General features: G+C 39.7%; 2 protein-coding genes across 2 annotated transcripts; both read left to right on the top strand.

Annotated features, from left to right (window-relative positions):
• Nucleotides 1–557: 557 nt before the first annotated feature.
• jak2b (Janus kinase 2b) lies at nucleotides 558–19,118 on the top strand. Its single transcript, XM_029510222.1, has 25 exons — nucleotides 558–849; nucleotides 934–1,053; nucleotides 3,059–3,295; nucleotides 3,957–4,080; nucleotides 4,184–4,301; nucleotides 7,263–7,408; nucleotides 7,783–8,074; nucleotides 8,286–8,405; nucleotides 8,598–8,755; nucleotides 9,772–9,883; nucleotides 11,151–11,337; nucleotides 11,714–11,838; nucleotides 12,014–12,148; nucleotides 12,662–12,749; nucleotides 13,582–13,709; nucleotides 13,851–13,989; nucleotides 14,376–14,527; nucleotides 14,997–15,147; nucleotides 15,584–15,720; nucleotides 15,957–16,146; nucleotides 16,935–17,059; nucleotides 17,152–17,324; nucleotides 17,472–17,589; nucleotides 17,935–18,048; nucleotides 18,982–19,118. Exons 3-25 carry the CDS (start codon nucleotides 3,091–3,093, stop codon nucleotides 19,087–19,089), a joined length of 3,345 nt encoding a protein of 1,114 aa, XP_029366082.1. The 5' UTR covers nucleotides 558–849; nucleotides 934–1,053; nucleotides 3,059–3,090; the 3' UTR covers nucleotides 19,090–19,118.
• Nucleotides 19,119–22,651: 3,533 nt separating this feature from the next.
• On the top strand, nucleotides 22,652–27,261 carry LOC115049303 (monocarboxylate transporter 13). Its single transcript, XM_029511396.1, has 5 exons — nucleotides 22,652–22,878; nucleotides 23,565–23,804; nucleotides 23,897–24,040; nucleotides 24,628–25,398; nucleotides 26,304–27,261. The coding sequence occupies exons 2-5, from the start codon at nucleotides 23,597–23,599 to the stop codon at nucleotides 26,486–26,488; spliced, it is 1,308 nt and encodes a 435-aa protein (XP_029367256.1). The 5' UTR covers nucleotides 22,652–22,878; nucleotides 23,565–23,596; the 3' UTR covers nucleotides 26,489–27,261.
• The last annotated feature ends 17 nt before the right edge of the window (nucleotides 27,262–27,278 follow it).

Here is a 27,278-nt window from a genome sequence, read left to right as displayed (position 1 = left end):
AACTGTATGGCATTTATATGCATATTCTACAAAACCATAAGTTATACATGGCTTAAAACATGTCCAAAATTCCAGTTTTGGTTTTCTCCATCGAATCGCTCCCATTTGTTTCTTCCTACATGTGTAATACAAAAGCAAAAAAAAAAAAATCATCCAAAGTGTATGATCATTGCAACGTAATGTTGTGAATTTCTGTTCTCCACCAGAAGGGAGACTAGGTAAAAGGTCAGTTTAGGGTAGAGTCACAGTGCCCCACATGCTGCACTAAATCTTGTGCAGGGAGACACAGTCGACTGCTTTAGACACAGCTTTGGGTTGCTGCTGATATTGCTGGAGCCGCAGCTGATAACAGAAGACCTTGTGTGGTCGGTAACAAGTGGCTCAGGGTTCACTAAACTGCATTATAAACAGAAATGCATTAGTAATTGTAGCTTTAAAAAAAAAAAAAAAAAAGATCAACCGTCTCCTGATAGTTGTTATGTTTATACTCGTGCAAAACGCTTTTCTGTGTGTACAGCAGCGGCGTTTCCGACGGCACCTGAAGGCAGCGTGGCTCTGATGGTAGAGGCTCCTCTCTACCTGCCGCTGGCCAGCTAGCTAGCAAAAGCTTATCCGATTCCTTTGACGAGGTGTCAACAATGTAACCGTCGTCGCAGCTGTGGCCGCATGCTCTGGCTCCAAGAACATGGTCGCCTGTCGGATAAATCCCGTGTAATCGCAATCATTTCTTCTCTCGTAGCCGAGCACGGCGCGGTTTAAGGTGTAGCGCTAGCTTAAGTTGCAAGATTGACAAGATAAGAGACGGCTGAAGTTGCTCCGCAGAGATGGGAAACGTCAGGCTGACCAAAGGTAGCTCACGTAGCAGGTAGCCAGCTGTCAGCATGCACAGGTGGGCTTCCCGTGCAGTAAATTCACCGCTGTCTCTCCGTGCAGGGCTCAAAGGGCTGAGCTGCAGTGTCCGGCTGTAGCTGTCAAACTCTCGCTCGTCCTGGCCTAGAAAGCGAGCGGCAAGCTAGCTAGTTAGCTAGCCGGACGTCTGGCTCATCTACTGAAGTAAGTCTTCACATTCCCGAATAATTCATCTACCATTCTGTCAGTTTTACTTTTTCAACACCTTATCACGTGAACTCATGTGGTCAGTTAGCGAAGTTGCTTGAATACATTTGGCTTTTTTTTTTTTCTTTTCTTTTTTTTGTAACAGCTTGAGTGATCATAAATTGGTGGGTGTGTGGCTGCTAACGTTGACTTAATCTATTGAAGCTACAGCTAATGGTGGCAGGCAAGATCCTGGCCTGGATCCGTTTGTTGTCCATCCAAGTTGGCAATATTTGTTTGTATTTAACTCTTGATTTGGGCGTTTGGGCATCGACACAGCAAACTTTGGGTCAGCGCTTCAAAACAACGAACCGTCAGGAAGATATGGCTTTGTTTACTCTCACTTTTGGTATTCTTGTTCAGATTGTCCACTCAGTTAGAAAACTGAAGTAGGTCATGTGAAGATTTCTTCTATACAGTTGTGTATCTGTGTGATGTTCCTGGGAGTCACAGATATTGATACTTTTGAGCTTCATTCCTACACTGAGTGTAAATCCTTGTTGGAAATGTTATGGCATCAAGGCTGCATGCTGGAGGCTCCAGTGCCCTGTTTCTTTGCTCTGGGGCCATCTTGCATGCTTGGACTGGATTTCCCTACATCTCAAAAGAATAATAGGTTGACATAAAACTTACTGCAGCCATGATTATCAATTAATCCATCTTATTTTACAAAGTAAGTAAACACTTTACTTGGTATTTTCAGTTCATTAGTTGTAAGGGTTTGTTGTATTATTTTATTTATTTATTATTATTTTGTTCTTTCAGTGTAATAGCTTTGTGAACTTGATCTTTCTTTGCAAATCCAACTGGCTCTGAATTTTAATGTCAGTCAATATAGTCTGACTATTTACAGATGGTACTGATTGATTAAAAAGTAATCAAACCTGAAATAATCGCTTAGCCCCTTTTGTGTCTAAATGTGTTTACAACTTAAATTAAAGGTGGATATTTTATAACAAACGTGCTGTCAATATTTAGAGAGATTCTTTGGTAGTGATTATACCTACTCCCTCAAACATATATTTTTGCTTTGGCTGTATCACACACACAAACCTCTTCTATTTCAGAGTACTTTTTTCACTGGTACCTAACTAATTTAACAACTATCAAATACTTAATTTTTCAGTAAGGGCTTGCACAAGCAGACATGAAGTCATACAATGTTTTGAATTTTTCACTTCTTCTTTTTGGTCACCAATTAGATTTTGCTAATTGCACAAATGTATGTTGTGTCACAAATGAATCATCATGTAAAAATAATTTTTTTAAAGCAAGATATTTATTCTATTTACATAAACATAAGTCCATGTTTACAGCTCAACACTGAAAAAAACACGTTGGGAAGTTTTAGTAATCATTAGAATTGATGTGATAAGCTGTTGATAAGATATATAAAAATTGAGGATGGAAACACAGTTTATGTATGTTATCTTATCGTTGTGAGAGAAATAAGATATATTTAATTCAGCTCTTGGCTTAATAAAAGTTTGTATTTTAGGGAACTGCAGTGTGAATTGCCTGAATAACAGCACATTGAGTGAGAGGTTTTAAGTATTCTGCTTTGCTTCTGCATACTGCAAAATTTGATATTAAGATTTGTGCTGTATCTCCACTCCTGTGCGTGTAAATGAAAGAAATTAAGAAGGAGAAAAAGAAGGAAATTTGAAACGTGGTTAACACTAAGGTGGTATCTCAAAATGCGATGCAGCAATCTCAATACCCTACTTGCAATGAAACTACTGACTGTTTGATAACTCTCACAGCAAGCTGCCTATTTTTGAATTAGATTTGCAGATTTTATAACATATTTCCAGACAATGGTCCCTCTGTACTGCAGCTTTATGTAATACCTGAATTTTGATAACAGTTGCCCATGTTTCCGTGATTATGATGCTAAATTCATCACACTCAGAAAACAAAGCTGTAATTTTTTTGCGCTGACATTTTATTTAATTTATGGAAGGCTGCTTGTTGTTGAGGGCCTCCCTGCCAGCGATGGACACTGTGACAGACACATGCCCTGCGGTGCACCAAAATGGAAATGCCCATCAGGAATCTCCAGACACAAGACCGGCCACTACCGTACTAAGGCTTCATTTCTACCACAGCGGCCAAGGACCAGCTGACTGCAGTTTGATAAGCTACCCCCCTGGGGACTATGTGGCTGAAGAGCTGTGTATAGATGCAGCCAAGGCGTGCAGTGAGTACTCAAGCTTTCCAAGCCTGTATAAAGCACCCCCATTCCTGTGTGTTGCTGTAACTCAGGGCATAGGTCCCAAGATAAGGTTAACAAGAAGCCACAGCGAAATCTATCACCAAAAAAATCATTGGCTTGTTCAATCAGCACTGTGCTCTCTTTATGGTCTAACTTTTTTAGCCTGTTTAAGGATGTTAAAAAATATTGTTGCATTGCTTTGCTTGGTGCTTTTTCTATTGTTTTTATTTAATTATATCTTATATTGCAAGTTTGTGTGAATAAATGTATGATGCAATTTATACATAGAGCCAGGCCATAAAGTCAGGGGAGGGCCTTGCAAGACTAGCCTGCATGTTGTTGGAATTGCACATTATGTGTTGTTTGATAAACCAAACATAGCTGACAATCTTTATTGATCTTTTTTTCACCTGTGTTTAAACAAATAGTTTTCAAATGTGTCCCGAATCATTATCTAATTCAGTATGTGCTGTGCAGTGGGTTGAATTAACATATTTCCGACACATTTATTCATTCATTCATTTAATTTACACAAATAAAAACACTCAGTGCGGACAAACAGTTTCTGGGGGGACTTTTGTACAAAAATGTAGCATAATCGAGTTTATGAAAGATAATCTGGATTTCTATTTTTTGTATGCTTTAGATATATCACCTCTGTACTGCAGCCTTTTTGGTCTCTTTCGAGAGCGGGATTGCATGTGGTTTTCACCAAACCACACCTTCCAGCTCGACAAATCAGCTTCAGAAGATGTGTTTTTCAGAATAAGGTAGGATTATTTTCCCTTGTATTCTACCTTTAACATCTTTTCCACTTTAAATTTCAGATGTCATTGTGACTTGGTGCATTTTCCTGATCACTATCTACCACAGGTACTACTTCCCTGGCTGGTTCAGTGGTGGGGCATCCCGGGCATATCGATATGGTATCACCAAGGGGTCAGAAACTCCTGTCCTCGATGACTTTGTAATGTCATACCTTTTCTCTCAGGTAATTACCTCACCATATAATTACCCTCCGCATTGTATGTGTGTAATGCTTAATATACAGGAAAGATTTAAAAAAAAACAAAACAGAGCATTCTGTAATTATTTATTCAAATGTTTCCTTGCAGCCTGCTATTCTAGATAAGACATCAGAAAATGATTAGTTCACATCCTTGATAGATGCAGTGATATCAGTTTAACCTGCTAGTTAGGTCACATCTTTAAATTTCATTAAAAAAGAAATGCAGTCAGGGATACTAAAGATTGAGAAGTAACAAGCCACAAAACTTGACAAGGAACTAGAAAATTTCACAACTTGTGTGCTAAAGTCCCTTTTTGGGGATGCAGAAAACATGCATCTTTTTGCTGTCTTCTTTTCAGAGCTTTTGGAGCTGAGAGATTGAAAGGTCATAGAAGCATCAGGGCAGCACCTTTGTCCCAAAATGTCATTGTTCACTGTTTAAGTTCCTGTCTGTGTCTAAAACAATTGACTCTGCCACAGAGTATTAAAGAGGTGCTCTCAGGAGGCCAGTAAGGCTTGATTACTGACATAGGGGAGACTCTTCTAGACCCTTAATACTTGGCAAACTCCCAAATATTCTGTTTTGGAATATGATCACATTCAAATTTTTGGGAGGAATACCTAGTACGTTAGGAAAATATGATAAGGGTCATGAAAACAGCCCTGCATTGTTAGCTAGCCTTCAGGCTTCGTCGTGTGGTGGGGCCTTCTGTCAAAACATGGGCCAGCAATGCTTTAAATGGTTTTATTGTTGTTTGTGTCAACAAAGGAAAAGACCAGACAAATAATGTGTATCTATTTCCCAGTACTGTACAATTTCCCCTAGTGTTTCCTACTGAATCCATAAGAAGAGCCCGTAACATATATATACTCTTCACCAAAATCAGCATCAACAGCTTTAAAGGAATTCTTGCAAGTTCAGCATCAAAAGTTCCAACTGTTTGTTCTTCCTCATTTCTACTGAGGTTGGCATGCTAAATTAATAGTCTTCCATCTATTTAGCCCATTAGAAGTACATGTGCTCAGACATATCATAACCTTTTCCCTTGCTAATCCGATTGCTGAAACTCTTGGCAAGACTGGCAAGTAAACTGTTGGGCTGGTAAGGCAAATATTGGTGTGCCAATAGTTAAGTTAGTTACTATTAATATCTGATGTCGATAACAAATTATATTCTTAAAACAGGTGGGCACCATAGTTTTAAACAAACATCACTCAAAAGGGGATAAAAAGGGAATTTTTGTGTGCTGTTTTCAGCTGTATTTTGTGATCATATATTTGGCACTATCGCGAATTAAATCGTCATAATAATGTAGAAGGATGCCACCCAGTGCAACAATATGCATTATTCATTATTATTATTATTATTATTATTATTTATTTTAGCACGTTCTGGACAGCCGTTGAGATTATGGCATAATGAATGTTAAGTAGTCAGCAGTTCTTCGTCAGCTTTATACTTCACCTTTGCCTATCAGAAAAACATAGATAATCCCCAGACTTATACACTATATCTTGTACAAACTGTGTCATCATCACAGATTTCACATTGCATAGCGTTATTATCCATATTTATTATTAGGGTTGACATACATCCACATGGGAGTTTGTACAGACTACAGTATTCTGCATCTTTTCTCGTACCCCAGCAGGATAATCTAGCCATGGATATCACATTACTTTACAGCACTACTACCCAATTAAAGTCTGAAAACAGAAAGCTTGGTTTCATGGTTTGGACACAAAACTCAGGATGAAGACTATGGCACATTCCCTCTGATTTTGTGTTGGAGTTGAGGAAAGCAAAGCTGCAATTGGTATAGTTTTTTTTTGTTTTTTGTTTTTTTTCTCTTCCCACCCCTCGCATGGACAGTGAAATGTCTCAGAAGGACAGGTGGAATAAAACACTATAGAGTCAGATGAATCATCTTAAACCTACCTACCCTGGGTGGAGAAATGCTTTGTGTAAACTGCAGTGCATTTGAATTGAGTTTTATGCTACAGATGAATCCAGGTAATTTAAGACCATAATATGACTGGCCCCAACCTCAGTGTGAACTAAAAGATTATGTGGAATTATGTCTGTGGAAATCTGCCCTGGTAGCATGGGCAAAGCCTAAAAGGGAAAAGCACAGCTGTGGGGGTCATTTCAGGGTCTAGCCGATTCTGTATTTGCTGCCATTTTGTCATTAAACATGCTCACGTTCACCTTACATTCCCTTTTTACAGATGTTGTGTTTGCCTAGTGAAGGATGTTTTATTCTCACAGTCTAATCTTGAGATGAGCTTCTGTGTTTGTGATAAGAGATGGCTGTTATGACTTGCAAGTGGAAGTGTCTCAGTGCACCCACCAGCTGGCTTTTATCCAGGGTTAAAAAAAAAAAAAAAAATTATCCAATTCCTTAATTGCTCCGAGGACACCAATTAGGGGCATATTTTTTAAATTAAGGCTTTTTTGTCATGTAGTGTTGATAGAATCCACCACTGGGGCAAACAGCACTGATGGACAGTGTAGACAAGAAAATAACCTTCAACTGTTTCTCATTTTAAGATTCAGACAATGGACAAGGGAAAAGTGAGGTCCAGAATTAGTTGATAAATATATAAATATAGTGTTCAAATAACACAGATTATTTAATTTATTTTAGTAGCCTGTTTATTTAGATGTCAACCTTTTTTTTTCTTTTTTTTTACATTTTGATTCACACCATTGTTCAAATAGCCTTAGAGAACAAAGCCTGAAACTGCTGGACTGATGCAAACATGTGCAGGACTCAGACTTCATGCATGAGCACAAGGTTGTACACAACCTCTACATACATGAATGAAAAGATAACACAACAGACCACTGACAAATCTGAAGGCAGTTGTTTGCATGAAGGGCTATCAGATTCAGCCTAACAGTCCTAACAGCTGCTGTGTTTCCCTCTTGTGTGTGTGCAGTGGAGAAATGACTTTGTCAATGGCTTGGTGAAAATCCCAAACTCCCATGAGACTCAGGAAGAGTGCCTCGGTATGGCTGTGCTTGACATGACAAGAATAGCCAAGGAAAGACAGATGTCACCTTTGGACATCTACCACACAATAAGGTACAAGTGGGACACAGTGACAGCTTTAGACCCAGGTGTGTTAAGTACTCTCAAATATAGTAGAGACAAATACAAAAATGGCAAGACAATGTTTTGTTGTTGTTGTTGTTGTTGTTGTTGTTGTTTTTTTTTTTAATAAAACCTTTTAGTCAACTAAAACAGCAAAAAAAAAAAAAAAAAAAAAATTTTTTTTTTTAAAAAAAAAAAAAAAAAAAGATTTTTTTTTTTTTTTAGTAGCCTGGAAATAGCTATTATGCTTCAAATTCAATGCCACCTCTTAGAACCTTTTACAACTTTTTTGTATCTGAAAAGAGTGTGTATAATGTGATATTTGTAATGTATTTGAGACATCTGTCTTATTGAATCTCTTCCAGCTACAAGTTGTTCTTGCCAAAGGACGTGAGAGCTCAGATCCAGGACTGCAACTTCTTGACCCGTAAGCGAATCCGGTTCCGCTTCAAGCGCTTCATCCAGCAGTTCAGTCAGTGTCGGACCACAGCGCGTGACCTCAAGCTTAAGTACCTCATAAGTATGGAGACCCTGGAGAAAGCCTTCTACACAGAGACCTTCCAGGTCAAAGACTCGTGCAATGGGCAGGTCATCATCCTGGTGGCAGCAGACTGTGGCATCCAATGGTGTCGAGAGAAAATTAAAGATTCAGACCAGGTTTGTTCTAGTTGCCCCCAAAAGAAACCTGAAGACTCTGAAATTAATCAGTGTTTAAGAATAAACAACATATGATTGATTTTTTTTTTTTCAATGATTTAATGGGATTACAACAACATTAATGTTATAAAAGTGGAAGCATTAACCATATCAACTATTCATTATTGATAGTAATATTCAGATACGCACTTTTGTTCTGCTGCTTGATCAGGCGTTGCAGACTCTGTGTGACTTCCCTGATGTTACTGACATCAGCATCAAACAGGCCAGCAAGGAAGGTGCTGCAGAGTGTCGAGTGGTCACCATCAACAAGCAAGATGGCAAAAATCTGGTAATTTCAGTTTTTAGACTTTTCTCCAACTGCTTTTTTCCCCACTGCAAACACATTCAATTTTCCTACATTGTTTTTAATGTAGAGTGAATACAGAAAAAAATATAACCATTTTGGATGCAGGGTTTTTCTGGTTTGTGCCATGTCTGGCTCCTGTTGATAAGCTCTGTTGTGGTTTCTCACACATTTCAGGAGCTGGAGTTCCCCAGCCCATCTGAAGCGCTCTCTTTTGTGTCCCTCATTGATGGCTACTATCGGCTGACCACAGATGCACATCACTACCTTTGTAAAGAAGTGGCCCCTCCAAGGCTTGTGGAGGCCATCTCTTCTCATTGCCATGGCCCAATTTCGTAAGTGAAGAATAATGGAGCTTTGTTTATATTTAAGTGTAATCCTAAACTTGCAATGTTATACCAGTCTTTGGTGCCTCTGCTCCTGCTCCCAAGCATGAAAGATAATAGGTGACTCATCAGACTTGTAATCACATTGCCTAATTTAAACTTTCCAGCAGCAACAGCCATCCAATTTACCACAAATGTTCGCTACACACACAAAATAGAAGTGCCAAATCACAACAGAAATGATCTCAAGCAGAGCAGGCTAACAACCATCATAATGATAATTATTGTGTTCATGGAACCAGTTTGACATGAGTCTTGGTCATGTCAGACTGGTTTCATGAACATGGATGGATGTCATCAGCAGCAATACTCAGAAGGGCTACAGCATTCAAACCATGATTGATTAATATTAATGGGCCACGAAAATTTTACCCATACAATTACATCACCACCAGCAGCCTGGACTATTGACACTGGGAAGTATGGGTTCATGGATCAGTGCTGTTGACTCTACCATCTGCTGCCTCAGCAGAAATCCAGATTCATCAGACTAGATTACATTTTTTGAGTCTAAAATTGGCCAGTGTTGACATGCTTGTGCTCAGATTTCTGTTCTTGGCTGAGAGTCTTATGGTCTCGTGCTGCCGTAGCCTCTCACCTCTCAAGGTTTGATGTGCTTTGCATCCTGTTTATCATAGTTGTGTAGAGCCCACTCCAACTAATCTGGCTATTCTCTTTTGACCATTCTCAATATTTCTCTGTTCATTATTACTTACTGATGATTTTAGGTATTTCACACAATTCTGAGGAAACTGTAGTAACTTCAGCATGTAAAAATTCCCAGATCAGCCAAAAAAAAAAAAAATCAAATTAGTCTATCTGGCACCAACAGTCATACCGCATTAAAAACAAAATGTGCTTGATGAGTGTACCGATATGGCAAAATAGTGGCCAAGATTTTACAAGCAAGTAAAATTGTATTTCCCTGCTGCAACTACTGTGCGCTGCTTCTTTTTTTTTTCCAGATCAGAGTTTGCCATCAACCGGCTTCAGAAGTGTGGAAACAAGCAGGGCCTGTATATTTTGAGATGTAGTCCCAAAGACTTCAACAAGTACTTTCTGACTTTCCCTGTTAAGGTAGGTAACTCTGTCCCATGGTAGCAACTACATTTCCCAATAATAACAATAAAATGACAAACTTTAATTGTATTGCACCTTTGTTGCAAATATTGTAGCTCTTAAGTGCTTTACAATAAAAACACAAGTATGAAAGAGGCAACATAAACAGGCACGTAACTTGAAAACTACAAAACTAATAATTACAGTTAAATCTAACTGATTTAACTGAATTTCATTCAGAACTCATAAGAAGATGGAAAATAAAATGCTGAATTAAAATCATACAGTGAAATAGATTTAGTGAATTCCAGCAATGCCCAATTAAAAAAATATTTAGCAAATTTGCTTCCTTTTCATTTACAAGGTTTGTTCATGCTATCTATAGTCAAATCAGCAGTAGTACCCACTTTTTTTAATTGAAGAACAATGTGAACTCATCACATTGTGATGCCGAGAACAGTGGCAAAGTATGGGCAGTGTTCAGCAACAGAGCAATAACTGGAAGTGGTGGTTTTTTGTTTGTTTGTTTTTTTTTTCCTCTCTTCATGCTTGACATATAGCTTTGTTAGTCATGGTTTCTTCGAAAGGGGAACTTTGGCTCTAGTTTTATTCTGGGTTTTTTCTGGTTTTTGTTTGTTTGTTTTTTTTTTTGTTGCCCAACAACACATTCATTCAGTCTTATTAACACCTGAGAGAACACCTGAGAAACACCATGTGAGATCAGCTCTGAGAATCCCTGTAGAAATAATGTTTAATATCTTGCTGGGTGCTGTAATGGAATGATAAGCACTGATAATTCGCATGAAAGAGGAAGATATTCAGATGGTGTAGGTTTAGTCAATGTTGTTACACAGAGACCAATTCATCTTCCTCTGCCATTTTGTCTAACTGACTGATTCAAAAAATTACAATTTGAAGGACAAGCCTCCATCAGTGTTGCTACATAGATGAACTTTTTCTTTGTTTGTTTGGGTTTTTGTTTTTTTTTTCATTTTCGTTTCTTCGACCCAGTGTTTTTGGGTCTCTGAAGGACCTGAAAATGATTCTGTGCCAACTTTCAGCTCTAAATGCCCTGCAGTACAGAAACATTTGGTCAAGCAGTTTCCATGCAGCATTGCATGATATAGGCTGTACAATAAGTGCATTAAATTCTTGCTTCGTTCTCCGTGGTTGTTAATTGTTGAACTGGCTTCAGTTTCCCGCTAAGAGTTTTGGTATTGTTGAATTACTGATGATTCACTTTTGCGAACTTGAATAACAACCATTTCCACTTCTTTGTCCCCAGGTGTATGACACTATAGAATACAAGCACTGCCAGATAACCAGGTCTGCCAGCAGGGAGTTCAACCTGAGCGGAGCCAAAAGAAACTTCAGTAGCCTGCAGGAGCTACTCAGCTGCTACGAAAAAGAAACTGTGCGCTCTGACAGTGTCATTTTCCAGTTCAGCAAGTGCTGTCCACCTAAAGCCAAAGGTAAAACTAACTGAACCTGGATTTGTTGTGTGTTTCTTATTTATCTAACCCTAATGCTCTGTTTTAGGTGAGATTAGTAGACTTGCACATAGAGAAAGTATTTTTCATACTTTGATGCAAACTAAACACAAACTAACAGGGTGGCTGAATTGTGTCTTTTTTTTGGTAAGTAAACTGGACTTAGCTATGAATTTTAACAGCACAGCTGGTTGAGGAAATGCAGCCTCAACATTTCACATATTCCATCTGTGACCCACACTTTGACTTCCCAAGTTTCTTTGTCAAGGTTTTTGTTGGTTTTTATGTTTTTGTTTTGTTTTTCAGTAAACTGCAACTGGTTTAACACAAGATTATTTTCTTTTCTTTGCACCTTCAGAAAAGTCCTGCCTGCTCGTGTGCAGAAGCAACAAGGGCTCAGAAGTGCCTCTATCTCCATCACTACATCGACACAACATCTGTCAAATGGTGTTTCACAAGATTAGGAAAGAAGATCTGGAATTAGTAAGATCAGTTTACATTTTCAGGACTATACTTGTTTTTATTTCCTCATGTATGTCACAATATATGAGCCAAAACGATATCACCCTACGCTGTCGGTATTTACCCTCAAGAGAATCTCCTGTTAAAGATGAGGAGTATTCATGAGTGAAACCCACAATAATGTTCTTCCTGTCAGATGGAGAGTCTTGGTCAAGGGACTTTTACAAAGATCTTCAAAGGGGTCCGCAAGGAACTTAGTGACTATGGACTTGTGCACAAAACAGAAGTCGTCATGAAAGTGCTAGACCAGACCCACAGAAATTACTCTGAGGTACGTGGCTTTAAAGCTGGAAATATTCTGAAATATTCTAAACTGGTCTCAGTTTTATAGGTAAAAATTCTAAATTTAATATGATATTAAAGATAAAAGACTGCAGCATATTCATCATGCTACATCATGTTGGAAGAGTTCTTGAGGTCTTTTAACAGCAGTAGACAGGCCTATGTCTAACCCAGGGGCTACTTGTGCATTAGTCAGAGGATTTTGGACTATTTGGAGCTTTTAAAGTGTGGTGAATGCTTGAAATGTTGAAACTGTGCCACTTTCATATATTGACAGTGTTTATACAACTTCTTAAGTAAAATTAAATAAATGCATTCAAAGTCCATGGTGTAAGCAAAGTAAATGAAGACATCTGCATTTGGGCTTATGTAGGACAAGAAAGAGTTGAGATGGGTTAAATTCTCAGGAATTCAGAATCAGGTGAATCGCAAGAGCATTCACCTGATTCTTTTTTCTGCCATTTCAGATAATGTGGTTTTATATCTCTGTCTTGTTTTGCAGTCTTTCTTTGAAGCTGCCAGCATGATGAGCCAGTTGTCCCATAAACATCTGATCCTTAACTATGGGGTGTGTGTCTGTGGAGAAGAGCGTAAGTCTGCTATAGAGAGATCCACAAAGTGTGTCTTCAAATGTCCTTTTAAGTTTAGAAACTTGATGAGCTTTTTTCATCTAAGCCTGGTTTAGTTATATCAAGACTGTACCATGCTCTGCTATAATCTTGACTGGTCTCTTTGACCTTTGGTATGGTGGACAGTTCTAAGAAGGATTACTAAAGCCCGCCTCAGAAACTCACTCACCTTTCACTCTCTCACGCACATGTCTATATTTCTCAGGTCTGAAACATTACAGTGTTATTATTTTCACTTATCCCAATGTGAATTTTATGAATTACTGAAACATACTGCTGCTGCTATCAGTGTTATCTGTACTAGACCCACAATGTACTGAATGTAATGCAACATTTCCATTGCATAATGTTGTTGTTCAACTTTTGTACAGTTTTTTTGTTTGTTTGTTTTGTTTTTTTAACTTAAAAGCTATGGTAGAGGACTCAGAAATAGACTATTTAATATTTAATCTTATATTTAATAATTGCACTTTAGCAATGTTTTTTTTTTTTAAGTCCATTTTTAGAAAATAATGTGCCACAATTTCACTTTATTTTTTTGACATCAAATTACCAACTTGATAATTTAAAAGTATCATCTATCGATGCTTATTAAGATTGAACCATACTTCCTGATCCCCTTATAAGTTCCTTAGGTTAATGCCATTTGCAAGTTGGATCATTAGGGTCATAATATTATGTTGCTGACATTAAATTAATATATTTAAAACCTGGGTTGTGATCACCAAACCCTAAATTGTGTTTTTGTTTTTTTTACTTCAAATATGGACAAAAAATTTCAAATTTCTTTCAGACATTATGGTGCAGGAGTATGTGAAGTTCGGCTCACTGGACACCTACCTGAAGAAGAACAAGGAGTCGATAAACATCTTATGGAAGCTTGAGGTGGCGAAGCAGCTGGCCTGGGCCATGAACTATATGGTATGAGCAATGAATGCAGTGTCCGAATGGATGTTCACAAAGTACTAAGGATGATATTTATTTATTTGTTTACCCCACCACACACAAACGTAGCAAGTTATTGTTCTCTCTGAGTGACTCTCTCCTTTTCTGTATTTGCAGGAAGAAAAGCATCTTGTCCATGGGAATGTGTGTGCTAAAAATGTTCTTCTGATCCGAGAGGAGGACCGGAGAGTGGGGAACCCCCCGTTTATCAAACTGAGTGATCCGGGCATCAGCATCACTGTCCTTCCCAAAGATAGTGAGTTTACCTGTTTTCTGCCTTCAGTGTTATAGACTGCTTTAATCAACAGTGAGCATTAGGAAGCTATTAAGCAAGGTTGTGATTGCAGTGAAATGATAATTCAAATATACATTACATTGGATTTCTACTTAGTGTGGTGATTTGTCTCAGAAAAACAGACAAACCAATGCGAAGACTCTGCTGTTAAACTAAAGAAAATGAGCTTTGTTTAATGGGAAAGAATTCATAAGTATTGCTGGATGTAAAATAGTACATTCTTACGTTCATTAAATTACTGCATTAAACTAACTGAGCCAGTTAACATTTTGTCTAAAGAGGTTAATGCTATAATTGGAAATGTGAAATTTTACTAACAGCAGTGCGGAAAATTTCTTTGTGTTCAGTCCTTATTGAGAGGATCCCATGGGTCCCCCCTGAGTGCATTCAGGACCCTGCCAACCTGAGCCTGGCTGCAGATAAGTGGGGCTTTGGCACCACATTATGGGAGATTTGCAGTGGTGGGGAAAAGCCCTTAGCAACACTGGACAATTCTAAGGTAAGGCTTCAAGATGTGAGCAAAAGTATGTAATGTGTATATCCCTGTCTTCAATGCATTTTCTCAGTATTTGACAACATAGTTTCAAATCAATGGCATGTCATTGCCAGTGCAGTTTCCTGAATTTGTATTATATTTCCATCAGTTCCATGACTCTAAACATCATAGAAGCAGGTCACCAGTATTAAAAGGATCTGCAAAACTTTGTTTGTTTTGCTTTGTTTCTAGCCAGTAGCAGGTTGTAGTTTTGTCAGTTCTGGGTGGACACATACTTTGTGAATGTGTGAATGTGCCATAGTATGACTTGGTTTGCATCTTTCCTCCTACTCTTGTCAGTTTACTTTTCTAAAAAATCCAAAAGTGTTTCATTTCAAATTCAGAGAGACATGCAACATGTTTATTGTATGAAGATGAAGATATTATATGCAGAATCTGCACATACAAAGACCGCATATGAAATGTCTCACAGAAAACCCTGTTCTACGAGGACCACCACCAACTTCCTGCACCAAAGTGGACTGAACTGGCTAATCTGATTACCAGCTGCATGGACTATGAGCCCGCGTTCAGGCCAACATTTCGCGCTGTCATCCGTGACCTCCATAGCCTCTTCACACCAGGTGGGTGTTTTCCTCCTGGACCAGCCAAAAGCGACTGATGGTGTCACAACAGAGAATTAAGGTCACACTTACGTGGAATCTCAAATGTTCTCACAGATACACCCTCTGACCCCACACACACATTTATCATGAGGGACACACAGAGGGCTCTTTTTTTTATCAGGTGATCATCTGCTAATGTCAGAAATGTGACATGGAAAGAAGCAGAAATTGTGTTAAAGGAATCCACCATCTTGTAACAGGGTTGTGTGGTAAGAATTAATCCTAACGTCAGGACATCAGAGGCACAGAGACATTAAAATGACTTGAGGGTAAAAACACAGAAGTGGCATTGTTGATTTAGTGGTTTCGTGAACTGTCCCAATCATTTCTGAAATTTAAATGTGTTTTTTGTTTCTCTCGCTTTCTCTCTCTCCTTGTCTTTTTGTTTTCCCAGACTATGAGCTGATTGTGGACAGCGACATCCTACCAAATAGGACTGTGGGCTCTACTTGGTCCGCTGGAGGCTTTGAGAATCAGGAGCCAACTCAGTTTGAAGAGAGACACCTCATATTCTTACAGCAGTTGGGCAAGGTGAAACTGCTATCCTTCGACTTGGCTTAGTCCTCTTCTGCTTCAATACTATCCTTTTGTCTGACATGTGATATTTTATCTGTTCACTCTTGCTTTATAAAAAAGTTAGATGATTATGGGAGAACTTAAACGTTGCCTCTTAACTGTAGAGAAACCGAATCAAACTCCAGGGATTAATACATGCATTACTTGTATTATTGGTGAGAGAGCTTTCTGAAATTGGTCTACTGTTTCAGGGAAACTTTGGCAGCGTGGAGATGTGTCGATATGACCCACTTCAGGACAACACCGGAGAGGTTGTGGCTGTGAAGAAACTCCAACACAGCACTGCAGAGCACATACGAGACTTTGAGCGAGAGATTGAGATCCTGAAATCTCTGCAGCATGAGAACATCGTCAAGTATAAAGGCGTTTGCTACAGTGCAGGTACATGTTGCCTCCCTCTAATATAGTCTGAGTGAAAGCTTTATTGTGGGCTTTTGTCAAAAGAATATTCAAGCTTAAGGGCTTCAAACTAAAACAAATATTGGCTTCCAGAAGCTCATCAGCAGTCCTGAAAGTTTGACGCAACATTACAGCTTTTGGCTAACTGTTTGAATCTGACATGTCTGCAATTAAAAGCAATGTTATTACTAAAGGTGCCATAAGTGCTGTATTAAATATAGATGTTATATTGTAACACCTTAAAGTAAAGTGTTAATAAATGCCCAACCAAACATCCTAATAGAAAAACATATTTAAAGTTTAAAACACACAGCTAATGAACCTAGGGCTGAACAATTCATCAAATTTTAATCGAAACTGAAATTTCAGATAATGCCATTAGCAAATCACAAAAGGCTGCAATGTAGAAGATTCTGTATGCAGTGAGTTGTAACCACAGCAAAAACATGTATTCCCTTTTTGTAAGGCAGTCGTGCACAATCGTGCTCTACAATCACAAGGGGCCCTTGTAGTTGTGTATACACCCATTTGGTGGGTGACGGCTTGTATGTTTTGATGTCACCCAACACAGAGACAGTTTGATCTGTTGATTGAAAAAGGGCAGTATTAGAGACATTGTCAGAAACGTTGCAATTGGATATTTTCTCCAAATCGCCCAGCCATAAATGTATCTTTCAATTTGTTCAAACGTCTCAGTGAAGCACGAGTGATAGAAAGAACTCTAACAAGATGTATTGAAGTATTGATTGCCATTTTTTGGTTCCCTTCAGGGCGAAGAAATCTCCGTCTCATCATGGAATATCTGCCTCACGGAAGTCTGCGTGATTACCTCATAAAAAATAAGGAAAGAATCGACCACAAGAAGCTTGTGCACTACACTTCCCAGATCTGCAAGGTACGGCCCCTTATCCAAGTTTGTGACGTGATCTTTGGAGTTGCTTAGGCAAACAAAACATGTTTGATTAGTTTTTTGTTCTGTCTTCTCAGGGTATGGAATACCTGTCAAGTAAACGGTATATCCACAGAGACCTGGCAACTAGAAATATCCTTGTGGAGAGTGAGCTGAGGGTGAAGATTGGAGATTTTGGCCTCACCAAAGTTCTGCCTCAGGACAAAGAGTACTACATGGTCAAAGAGCCAGGAGAGAGCCCCATATTCTGGTCAGAATACTCTTTTATTAAGTGCAATTTTTACAGAGGGACTATCAGCTTTTGGAATTGTGCACATCAACTTTTTTGTGGGGTTTTAATTTAACCTTTTCAAATTTAGCTCACCAGTTACTCACTAGTTACTTCCTCGTTTCACAGGTATGCTCCTGAGTCACTGACCGAGAGCAAGTTCTCTGTGGCGTCAGACGTCTGGAGCTTTGGAGTGGTGCTTTATGAGCTTTTTACTCTAAGTGACAAGAATTGTAGCCCTCCTGCCGTAAGTCATAACAGATTTTCTTTGTACATTCACTGCTTGTTCAGATTCATTCACGTTAGATATAATATTTAAAATAAGAAATCTGGCAGTATGTGTAAACATCCACACAGCAACAGCTCAAGAGAAAAGCAGTTGAAAATTGAAATAGAGATTCCTTTCTTTATAGGCAGATTTAGAAATATGTAGGAACCCCTTCAGCAGAATGAACAAATTGACTATTAGAAATCTGTGTTGTTGATACAAGTTCACACAATCTACTGTACATTAACGTATTCAGATTGTAAGACATTTTTATTCACTGCGATGGTCTTGGTGTGTGTCTTAACCTGTCACTCTCCTCCCCAGGTTTTTATGTCTATGATGGGGAACGACAAGCAGGGACAGTTGATCGTCTATCACCTCATTGAACTCCTTAAATCAGGCAGCAGGCTGCCTCAGCCTCTGGGCTGTCCCACAGAGGTAGGAGGCTTTTTTCCTTCATTACCTGTCTCACACACACAAAACATACTTCAGAATTTTTAACTCCTGCTTCTTATGAAAATAATTCGTTTGAGTCATGTTTAGTTGATCAAAAGATTTAAATGTGGGGGAAAAATAATAATCTGTCATATTTCTATAACAGATTTTGGAAGTGGACGTTTTTGTCCTGTAATGGCTTAAAGGAGTAATACATTTGTAATTAATTCTCTGCGTTTTTTGTCTGCACTCATGTTTCTCCTCGACGCAAACTCATCTTGTGAAGTAATCCCTTATTTTACAAGAAATCTCTGCACTCTTAACATTACACTTAAACGCTCATTTAGCAGACTATTTTCTAAGGAACTAGACATGACATGAAATTTGCCTGAGATAGTGCCTCATAATTTTGTATGGAGGAAAAACCCTGAGGCATTGTTCAGTGTGCGCCAGCCTACTGGGGGTGAACTTTGCTGAACCTGGCCTGCTTTTTATCAGTGCCTGAAGCAAACTCTAATGTTTTACATCAATGTAAACACTTTGTAACTGTGATGTTTGTCAGGAGTGATTTACATCTGATTATTTTTGCCCAACTTTTTCCAATCTCTAGATTTAACAAAAAAAGAATCCTCTTTTGTGCTGCCTAAGTCCAATTACTGTAGAATCCATATATAATGTGATTGCACTGAAATGTTGTCATCATGAATTTCTCACTTTTTCTCAAGAAACAAGTGCAAGCAAAATGGCTGCAAAATCACCATCACTGGCAGTTACGTCAAAACTAAATAACTAGAACTTCTGATTGAGAAAGTTTTTAGTATAACTTAACCGAACAACAAAAGTGACTACCAGTTGGGTTTTCTTGATGTGACACCGTGTAAACACAAAATAAGAACCTTGTAAAAGCAGTTTGTTTTTCTCCATCCTGTTTCTCAGATACATGAGGTCATGGAGGAATGCTGGGACAACGACCCAAGTTTCCGTCCTTCTTTCAAAGAGCTGGCCTTGCGCATAGACTTGTTCAGGGACAGTAAGGAGTTTTAAAATCACCAGAAGTGCCCTGCTCGTATTCAGCCAAGACACTCTGCGCACACACCATTCCTTTTCCTTGTGATTGGAAGAGTGGCGCTTTGATACAAGGACCAGCTCAAAAACTGCCAAGGTGCCTTCAAACAAGGCACTCACCACCACCCCCACCCCTCTTTTTACATAGTGGAGCATCCCAGTGGCCAGTACAAGAAAAGCAGGCTTGGGTGTGTTGACCTCCTGAAGGAGATGTTGCTGAAAATAAAAAATCTAAACATCGTTGGTCAAACCTCCTGGATAAAGTTTTGAGATGTCAAGAGGTTGTAGAGACTGAGTAGACTATTACCAGGCCTGAAGCTAGAGATACTTATGTCTCACAAGGTCTGTGCGTGTGCGTATGTGTGTGTGTGTGTGTGTGTGTCTGTGTGAGTGAGTGCGTGCGTGCGTGCGAGGGAGAAAGACAATGTGTGTTATCTCCATTTTCAACAGCTAGCAGGGCTAGCACTTGCCTCTCCCTTTTCCCCACACCTGAAGAGAAAGGGACTCAGACCTGAGTGTTTTCTATGTATTTGTGTATATACTTTCAGTATTTGTGTACATACGTCCAGATAAAGTTTTATAATTTTTTAAAATGAAAATATAGTAAACACTATATTTGAACTGCCACTAAGGTGTCAGTGCAAATGAAGTAAATGCAAAGGTGATTTAAAAATCTGTCATTTTTTTCTGATTTCATTGTGAGAGGTGGTTTTCAACATTAAAGAACATTTAATTCAGCCGGCTTTTCTGTTAAGCTAATTCTTGATGTTGTCAATTGCTTTGAAATTCCTCCTTTTGTTTTTTTTTTTTTTGTTTGTTTGTTTTTTTTTTGGACAGTACACCTTCAGTACATATGCCTACCTCAATACTTTCTGTACAGCACTAAGGTCAGTCTTCTCTTTACAAAGCAACTTTCCCTTTTGCATTACAAAATTGTGCATTTGCATCTTCCCTCTTTTCAGAAGCTTCAGTCAGCCGGATTAAAGCGTTCAGTTGATTCTGAAATGAAAAACTTAAATGTTTCCAACCTTACCTACTGTGACTTTGCAGACCTGAAATGACTCTTCTGAGGAGGTGACAGGTAAGGCTTCCACTCTAAGCAACATTGGTCCAGTGTGCCATCGTGCAGTGTTGATAGACACAAACAACCCTGTGTCAGGTTCAAGGTTCATTCATATTTTTTTCTGCTATAATTGTCCTCAAAGGGGATCCCCTAAACGACCCTTAGAATAAAGACACCTTTAAAACAGCATGGTTAAACATTGATGTATTATTGACAATAACTAAGCCCATCACTGTCAAGGAACGAGGAGAAATGCAAATCCTTAAAAATCCACTTAGTGACATGTTAAACCAGTAAAATCAGTAATGGCGTGGTAAGGCATACATAAGTGGACAAAATGAAGAAATTCAATGCAGAAGTGAACGACAACAGATGAGAGACTTGAGCAGGCCACTGAACAGATAAACTGCTTCTGGCTGACAAGCCCACTGCTTGGGTTCTTCCTGAAAAATCAAGAGGAAAAAGGACAAGCAAACGGCAGTCACACATCGTATTTTACAGGTCAGAAACCCACCGAGTCATTCTGTTTTCACAATCTCAGAAGAAGCAAACACTCCAATAAAAGAACCAATCAGAATCAGAAATACTTTATTGATCCCCGAGGGTAAATTGCCTTCAGTTACAGATGCTCCCATTCAAAAGTCTTAAATGAAGTAGCAAAGTATAAATGTCTAAAATATATCATAATAATCATCAGTACTAAAATAAAATATATTTTAACACAAATATGAATGTATAATTGTTCCTGTATCTACAAAGTGACAAATAAAACAACAGTTTACCAACATTTGAATATAGATTATTGCACATTACTGATAGTCCAGAGTAAACCAACTGACTCAGAGTGAGGAGTTATACAGTCTGATGGCCACTTTGACCCCCTGGGTGGAAACAGTCCTCCTCATTTCCACAACCAGTTCTTTGGTCTTTGTCACACTGAGCTGCAGGTCGTTCAGCTCACACCATGTAACAAAGTTACACAGCACCCCCGTATCACGCCGCCCAAACAAAGCTTTAGGGAGAGGCCTGTTGCACCTTAGTCCTTTAGACTGAGTGATGCAATCACAAATATCTGCTAACTCAAACACAGTCAGATAGACAACAAAGGAACACTCAGCTTCCAAATTCAATAGCGCCCATTTCAACATGGACCTTTGATTGGTTATTTTGTCTGGTGTAGCTGTGATAAATACTGCTGGGTACAGTCGTTTGTGGTGTGAGAGCTTTCTTGTAGAAAATATGCTCCAGATTTAATTGATCCCCTTGTTGTTTGCTGTTTAAGTAACAGTGTGTGTGTAGTGGTTGACTACATTGAAACCAGTTTGTGTCACTGGAGCTGCAGTCCACTTATTGTTTGGTCACTCGTACATCACAGTTTTGTTTAAATGCAGTTGTGTGTGTACGGTGAAATCTGAATGTGCTGGGTTAGGCTTCCTCAGGTCAGTGTGTGTGTTGCTGTTTGACCCATTTATTTACAACAGTGTCTCTTTGGTGTTGTGATAGTAACAGTTCACTTTTGCTGTCTCTTTGTGTGTTGCTGCTGTGGTGTGGCTGCAACTTTGTAATTGGTCCCTTCACGTCAGTTGCTGTGGGTAAGTGCAGCAACATTAGTTTTGTGACATTTGTTGCATCTTTTAACAGTGGTATCCACTTATTTGGCTGCTTGTGTGTTGGCTCCAGTGGAATTGATGTTATCGGCCTTTGTTGTGTGTGACCTTGTTTGCGCCACCTTTCATCCTCACGTGCCATGTAGTTGTCACGATTTTTTAAGCGTGCCATGGTCATTGCTTTCTTCAGATTGAGGTTTGCTGAATTGCTTTGGAGCGTTTGGTTGGAGGGGTCTTGTTGGGAACCTACCTACTGTTCAGTAAAGATGTGTTGCAATGAATAAATAATCTGGTGGCCACATTGAAACATCAGGTTGTTGTTTTGTTTCTTGGTTTTAATTTTATCTTCCATAGACTTGGTATGTGCGTCACAGTTATCAATCATCATTTTTCAATTATCATTTTTTGAATAAAGTGTTTATTAAATGTTTTGTTAGAAGTATTTTCAGGTCACAAGGTGGGGCATTAAGTTAACAAGCAGACAGGAAACCTGCAGCATTCATCTGAAAGCCCTGTTTTTCTGTTTGTCCTCCAGAAACAGTGAGTGAGTGCTAATTAATTGATAAAGTTAAGTGATAAAAGTTGACTTTACATTCCTTCTGTAATTCCTTTGTTTTGAAGTCGACAACCTGCCCATGTTTTCAGTTTTCTTAATGACATTTCACGTTTTCAAAATTGGTGCAGGAAGCATTTTAATATATGGATGATAGAGGACTTTCACCGCTTTATTTTGAAATCCGGAAGTTGCATACGCTGCGTATTGGCAGTAGCTTCACTCAGAGCCAAACGTGATATCTCCGTCTCTTCAGGGCTGCGGGTCGTTTGACTTCGGACTCGGTCGTGATGCTTTTAGTTGTGGAGCTCCCTGAAGTAGTGGCAGCGTTGGCTGGCTGTGTTTTTTAGTGACATGGCGGTAAAACTGAGACCGAATTAAAACCTTTAAGCCTTCTGCTGGGGTGGCGATGACATTACCTTAAACTTCAGAATAAGAGCGCAGCGGGCCTGACCGCTTCACCGCACTACAAATGTTTGTAGCAGAACAAAGAACATAAATGTCGAGGACGAGCCGCGAAGGAGTTTAACCAGGTGGGAGAAAACGTAAGCTTGAATGTTATAAATGTCTTATTCGCTTCAAACATGGGTAATTAACCGGAGTGCCATTTTAGATTATTATTGTTAGATCCCAAAAAAATAGTGGTGCGTTTTAAAGCCGTAGTACACAGAGCACTCTGTAGAATTAAAGTAAAATTTAATTCTAATGCCTGCTTCTGTGATGTTTCTTTGTTTGTTTATTGTAATGTGGTGTACCCAGGGTTTGATCTTGTAAATCTAAAGCATGATTAAAAATGAAATTTATCCAGTCAGTTGATTTATTCTTGGCGTTGTAAGGGGGTGGAAATTAAAATGCGTTCTTGGGAGTTGGATATAACATGGTCGCTGTGTAATTTTAGATGGATGACTTTTGAACTAAACAAATGGTACACCAGAACCAGTGTTCAGTGTTGCAAGAAGTACTCAGGCTTTTTTTTTTTTTTAAGTGAGTGCCACTAAAATAATGTGGCAATCTATTGCAGCTATTCTTCGTTTTTGTTTTTTTAACAAACAAAAGTAATTTTTAATACAAAGTAATATATATTTAGTTAGAGACTTGTTTGGCACCATTGTCAATGTCTGTGTGGCTTCAGTCATCCCTGCCGGTTTGTGTATCTCTGTGAATTTTGCATGGATATTTCCATGAGCTCTGCCCTCAAGGGTTATCCATTCATCACATCACAATCTTACAGTGAAGGCAGGAGACCAGCCTGCAGATTAGCTAATGAAGATGAAGACTAGCAGAGCTGCACCTCCTGACGGCAGTTATGGCTGGGTGGTCGTCACGTCGGCCTTTTTCATCATGGGTCTCACTGCTGCCGTCCTCAAGAACTTCGGCATCTTCTTCCGGGACATCCAGAGCCACTTCGGGGTCCTGACCAGCACCACCTCCTGGGTCACCTCCACTACCATTGCCATGTTTCACCTGGGAGGTAAAAAAGCGGTTTTTGTCCCAAAGATTAAAATGTGTTCTTAACTCAAGTTGTTTTTTTAATAGCCAGTCTTGTTTTTGTCCTTTCCTCAGCTCCTGTAGCCAGCGCGCTGACCTTACAGTTATCTCAGCGAGTGGTCATCATCGTCGGAGGCCTGCTCACTGCCTCTGGGATGTTGCTGGCATCACTTGACCTCAGTCTGCCCTGGCTCTATCTCACCATGGGAATCATGCAAGGTAGTGCACACTCCAGTGTTTCTGGACTAAAGGCTTGGGAACCAGTGATCTACTAAATATTTTCCATTCTGATGCTGTTTTTGATTGACTCATCAGCGATCTGGAGCTAGTTTGTCATTTCATTATGTGCACGCATGCCTTAATGTAGCTTGAACATCAATTTTGCGGAGATAACAAGTAGCCATAAAAACATGCTTTGCATTGTTTCTTGGCGCAAATAGCCTCCCATCATTTTTTATGGCTGACAGCAGGTGTTACTAAGGGTTAAGATGGAATGTGATCTGCAGAGAATAAAATCAGGTTTGTTCAAAGTGCTTCACAGAGCACACAGTATTTCACGAGAGACAAAAAGACAGTGCTGTAGAGCAACTCTTCCGCCGCTTGTTAGAGCTACAGTAGAGTAAATGTATTTATGGGCTGAGTGACAAAAAGTTTATCTTCAACTATTTTGTTAACTGATGTGATTTAAAGGGAGAATGCCAAATTTTTACTGCTTTTTAACAATTTGTTTTGCCTCTAGTCTTCTTTGAGGGCTTAAAAAATGTAAGAAAATTGTGTGGTTAAAGTTTGACATCGACTGTTTGTAGGAACGGGCATTTCCTTCTCGTGGATCCCTGCCAACAGCATGGTAAGCCACTACTTTGTGCGGTGGCGTCCCATTGCCTACGCCATCGCTAGCTCAGGGGAGTGTGTCTTCGCCATGATGTTCAGCCCCTTCTTCCAGTGGCTCATTGAGACATACAGCTGGCAGGGCGCCCTGCTCATCATCGGAGGCCTTCAGCTCAACCTGTGTGTGTGCGGTGCTCTCATGAGACCTCTGGAGACGAACCAGCACTCAGTCCAAAAAGCCAAAGACCATTTAGAGGTCAATCCACCAAAGAGGAAGGCTATCTTCCAGTGTGCCCTGCTGAGGAAGCCTGAACTCTTCCTTTACATCCTGTTTGCCATATTTGCGGCAGCAGGTTTCTATATTCCGCCTCTCTTCTTAGTGCCGTTTGCCCACAGTGTGGGGATGGATAAGTACTGGCCCGCCTTGATCCTCTCTGTCCTGGCGCTGGCTGACCTGGTTGGAAGGTTGATCTGTGGTTGGGTAGCGAACATGAGGATCCTGAGGAACCTGCAGCTGCTCACCATGGTGGTCACTCTGCTCGGGGTCGTGCTCCTGCTGCTGCCGATAAGCCACAACTACTGGTCCATCGTGGTCTTCGCCTTGCTCTACGGCTTCCTGTTTGGCTGCGTGGTGGCCATTCATGTCACTTCCATTGTGGACATTGTATCGCTGGAGGGATTCGACAGCGGACTGGGGATCTTTATGCTTTTCAGGAGTGTTGGTGGTTTCATCGGCCCACCAGCTGCAGGTGAGAAGTCAGGCACAAAAAGTAAATAAATACATCCCAGTGCGAGACTGAATATGGCAGCACAAGTGAATAAGCTCAATGCTCACATGCTTCCGTATTTCTTTTGGGAAAGGAAAGTTGGCATTGTCCTAAATATTCCTTCACGGGCCTGCTCAGTTTTGTTTTTGATCAACAATTGAATCAAACACAACTGGACTTCGTATTTAGGTTTGTCAAAAACGATTCGCCTCCTTATCCCAGGGGCTTCATCGGTTTGGAACACATCAGTCTGACTAGTCCTCACCAGTCTGGCAAACAGTGGAGTTGGACCCACTCTGTGGGAGTGTTCACACAGCTCCTGGCGAACAGCATCTCATTAGTGAAGTTTCACTGACCATTGATAGTCATGTGAGGCCTCCAGTGAACGGCCGTCGTTAAGGGCCCACTGGTGAACGACAGTCATTGTGGTCGTTGGAGTCACATGAGGTCAGATTCAGGCAGCCAATGACCACGACGACTGTCGTTTGTTCCCCTGATGAAGCCCCTGGGATAAGGAGGCGAAACGTCTGACGATCCTAAATCCTAAATCCAGTTGCAGCCGACCTGGAGGAGTGAGAATATACACATTCAGAATTGAGCCTCTCACATTTAAGTGAATTAATTAGTATAAATTTATGTCATGTTCTCTTCTGTTAAATATTTGTCAGATGCCTTGTTCTTTTATGAATTATATTCTTCATGGTAGAGTTATGTTAAGGTATTCCAATCACTTAGACTTTTTTCTTTTCTTTCTGGTGACAGCTCTGTAAGGATTAGTTGAATAACCGCTCTAGATTTAACAGATGAATCTGTATGAATCAATATAACCCATCATTTATTGATCAGCTCTGGGACAAATGTTTGATCTTTTTTGTTCTTCCTGTTAGGCTGGCTGGTGGATGAAACAAACGACTACAGCACCGCTTTCTACCTCTCAGGTCTGTGCCTCATTACATCAGCTGTGTTTGTCGTATTCGTTGACCGCCTGGTACAGAAGAGAGAAGCCCTTGAGGCCGACGTTTGTCCGGCAGCCGGCCAACTGGAGGGCTGGGAAATAGGACAAGCCAAGTGACATTTTCACCTGATTGCCAAACATAAGGTTGAGGCAGATGTCAGTCAGACAATCGTCTAGTTTTTCTCTTTAAGATGCAATTCATTCACAGCAAGCTCCACTTTCTTTTTCCCTTGAAGGACCACAGCTTCTGAACAAATTACCAGCAAGAAAAGCAATGCGTATTTTAAATAAAGGCATATTTAGGCATATTTAGTATTTTTTAAAGACCATGTCCCATAAAGAGACTTTAGTCAATGACATGAGGAGGGTGACAGTAATAGGATCAGTATTATTTGATGAAGCAATGACTGAATCATTCATGCTTTTTTTGTGTGTGTTCCACTAAGGCAATTTTTTTCCCCCAAAGATGATGAATGATTTTGGAAAAAGCACAAGCATAGTGCACAAGTATTTCTTTGAAGATGTACGACTCCTGTATATTACCATGACTGTTAAACATATATGGGAAAGGTTTCAGTTCAGGTTTCTCTGATGCCTTCAAGTATCAATTTTCTGTGACACAGGGATCGTGGAAATGGTGCTGAAAGACTTTCACTATCGGTGCACTGTTGCTTTTATGAGTTTTATTCTTTCTCCATTCAAATCAGTTCTTTCCAATCACTAGAGGTTTAAGGAGGTTGAAAGATAATCTGAGTTAGATAGCTGTTGTTAATGAAGTACTGTAATGCCAGTTCCTGCTGACTCATTTCCTCACCTACATACTTCTAAAAAATGTACTTTTAAGGATGTCTTGATGGTTTTATTGAGATATCAGATTCTCGATACCTCCGTTTTTTCATGTCACCAG

This window comes from Echeneis naucrates, chromosome 9, assembly GCF_900963305.1.
Source record: "Echeneis naucrates chromosome 9, fEcheNa1.1, whole genome shotgun sequence".
Taxonomy (NCBI): Eukaryota; Metazoa; Chordata; class Actinopteri; order Carangiformes; family Echeneidae; genus Echeneis; species Echeneis naucrates.
This window is presented reverse-complemented; position numbering and strand designations above follow the sequence as displayed.

Bases quoted from the DNA above. Each gene is read 5' to 3' on its own strand.
- jak2b (XM_029510222.1), top strand. From the start codon at position 3,091: ATGGACACTGTGACAGACACATGCCCTGCGGTGCACCAAAATGGAAAT. The intron at 12,750-13,581 runs GTAAGTCTGCTA...AATTTCTTTCAG, and splicing joins GTGTGTCTGTGGAGAAGAGC to ACATTATGGTGCAGGAGTAT. The intron at 17,060-17,151 runs GTACGGCCCCTT...CTGTCTTCTCAG, and splicing joins ACACTTCCCAGATCTGCAAG to GGTATGGAATACCTGTCAAG.
- LOC115049303 (XM_029511396.1), top strand. From the start codon at position 23,597: ATGAAGATGAAGACTAGCAGAGCTGCACCTCCTGACGGCAGTTATGGC. The intron at 23,805-23,896 runs GTAAAAAAGCGG...TCCTTTCCTCAG, and splicing joins TGCCATGTTTCACCTGGGAG to CTCCTGTAGCCAGCGCGCTG. The intron at 24,041-24,627 runs GTAGTGCACACT...GACTGTTTGTAG, and splicing joins CACCATGGGAATCATGCAAG to GAACGGGCATTTCCTTCTCG.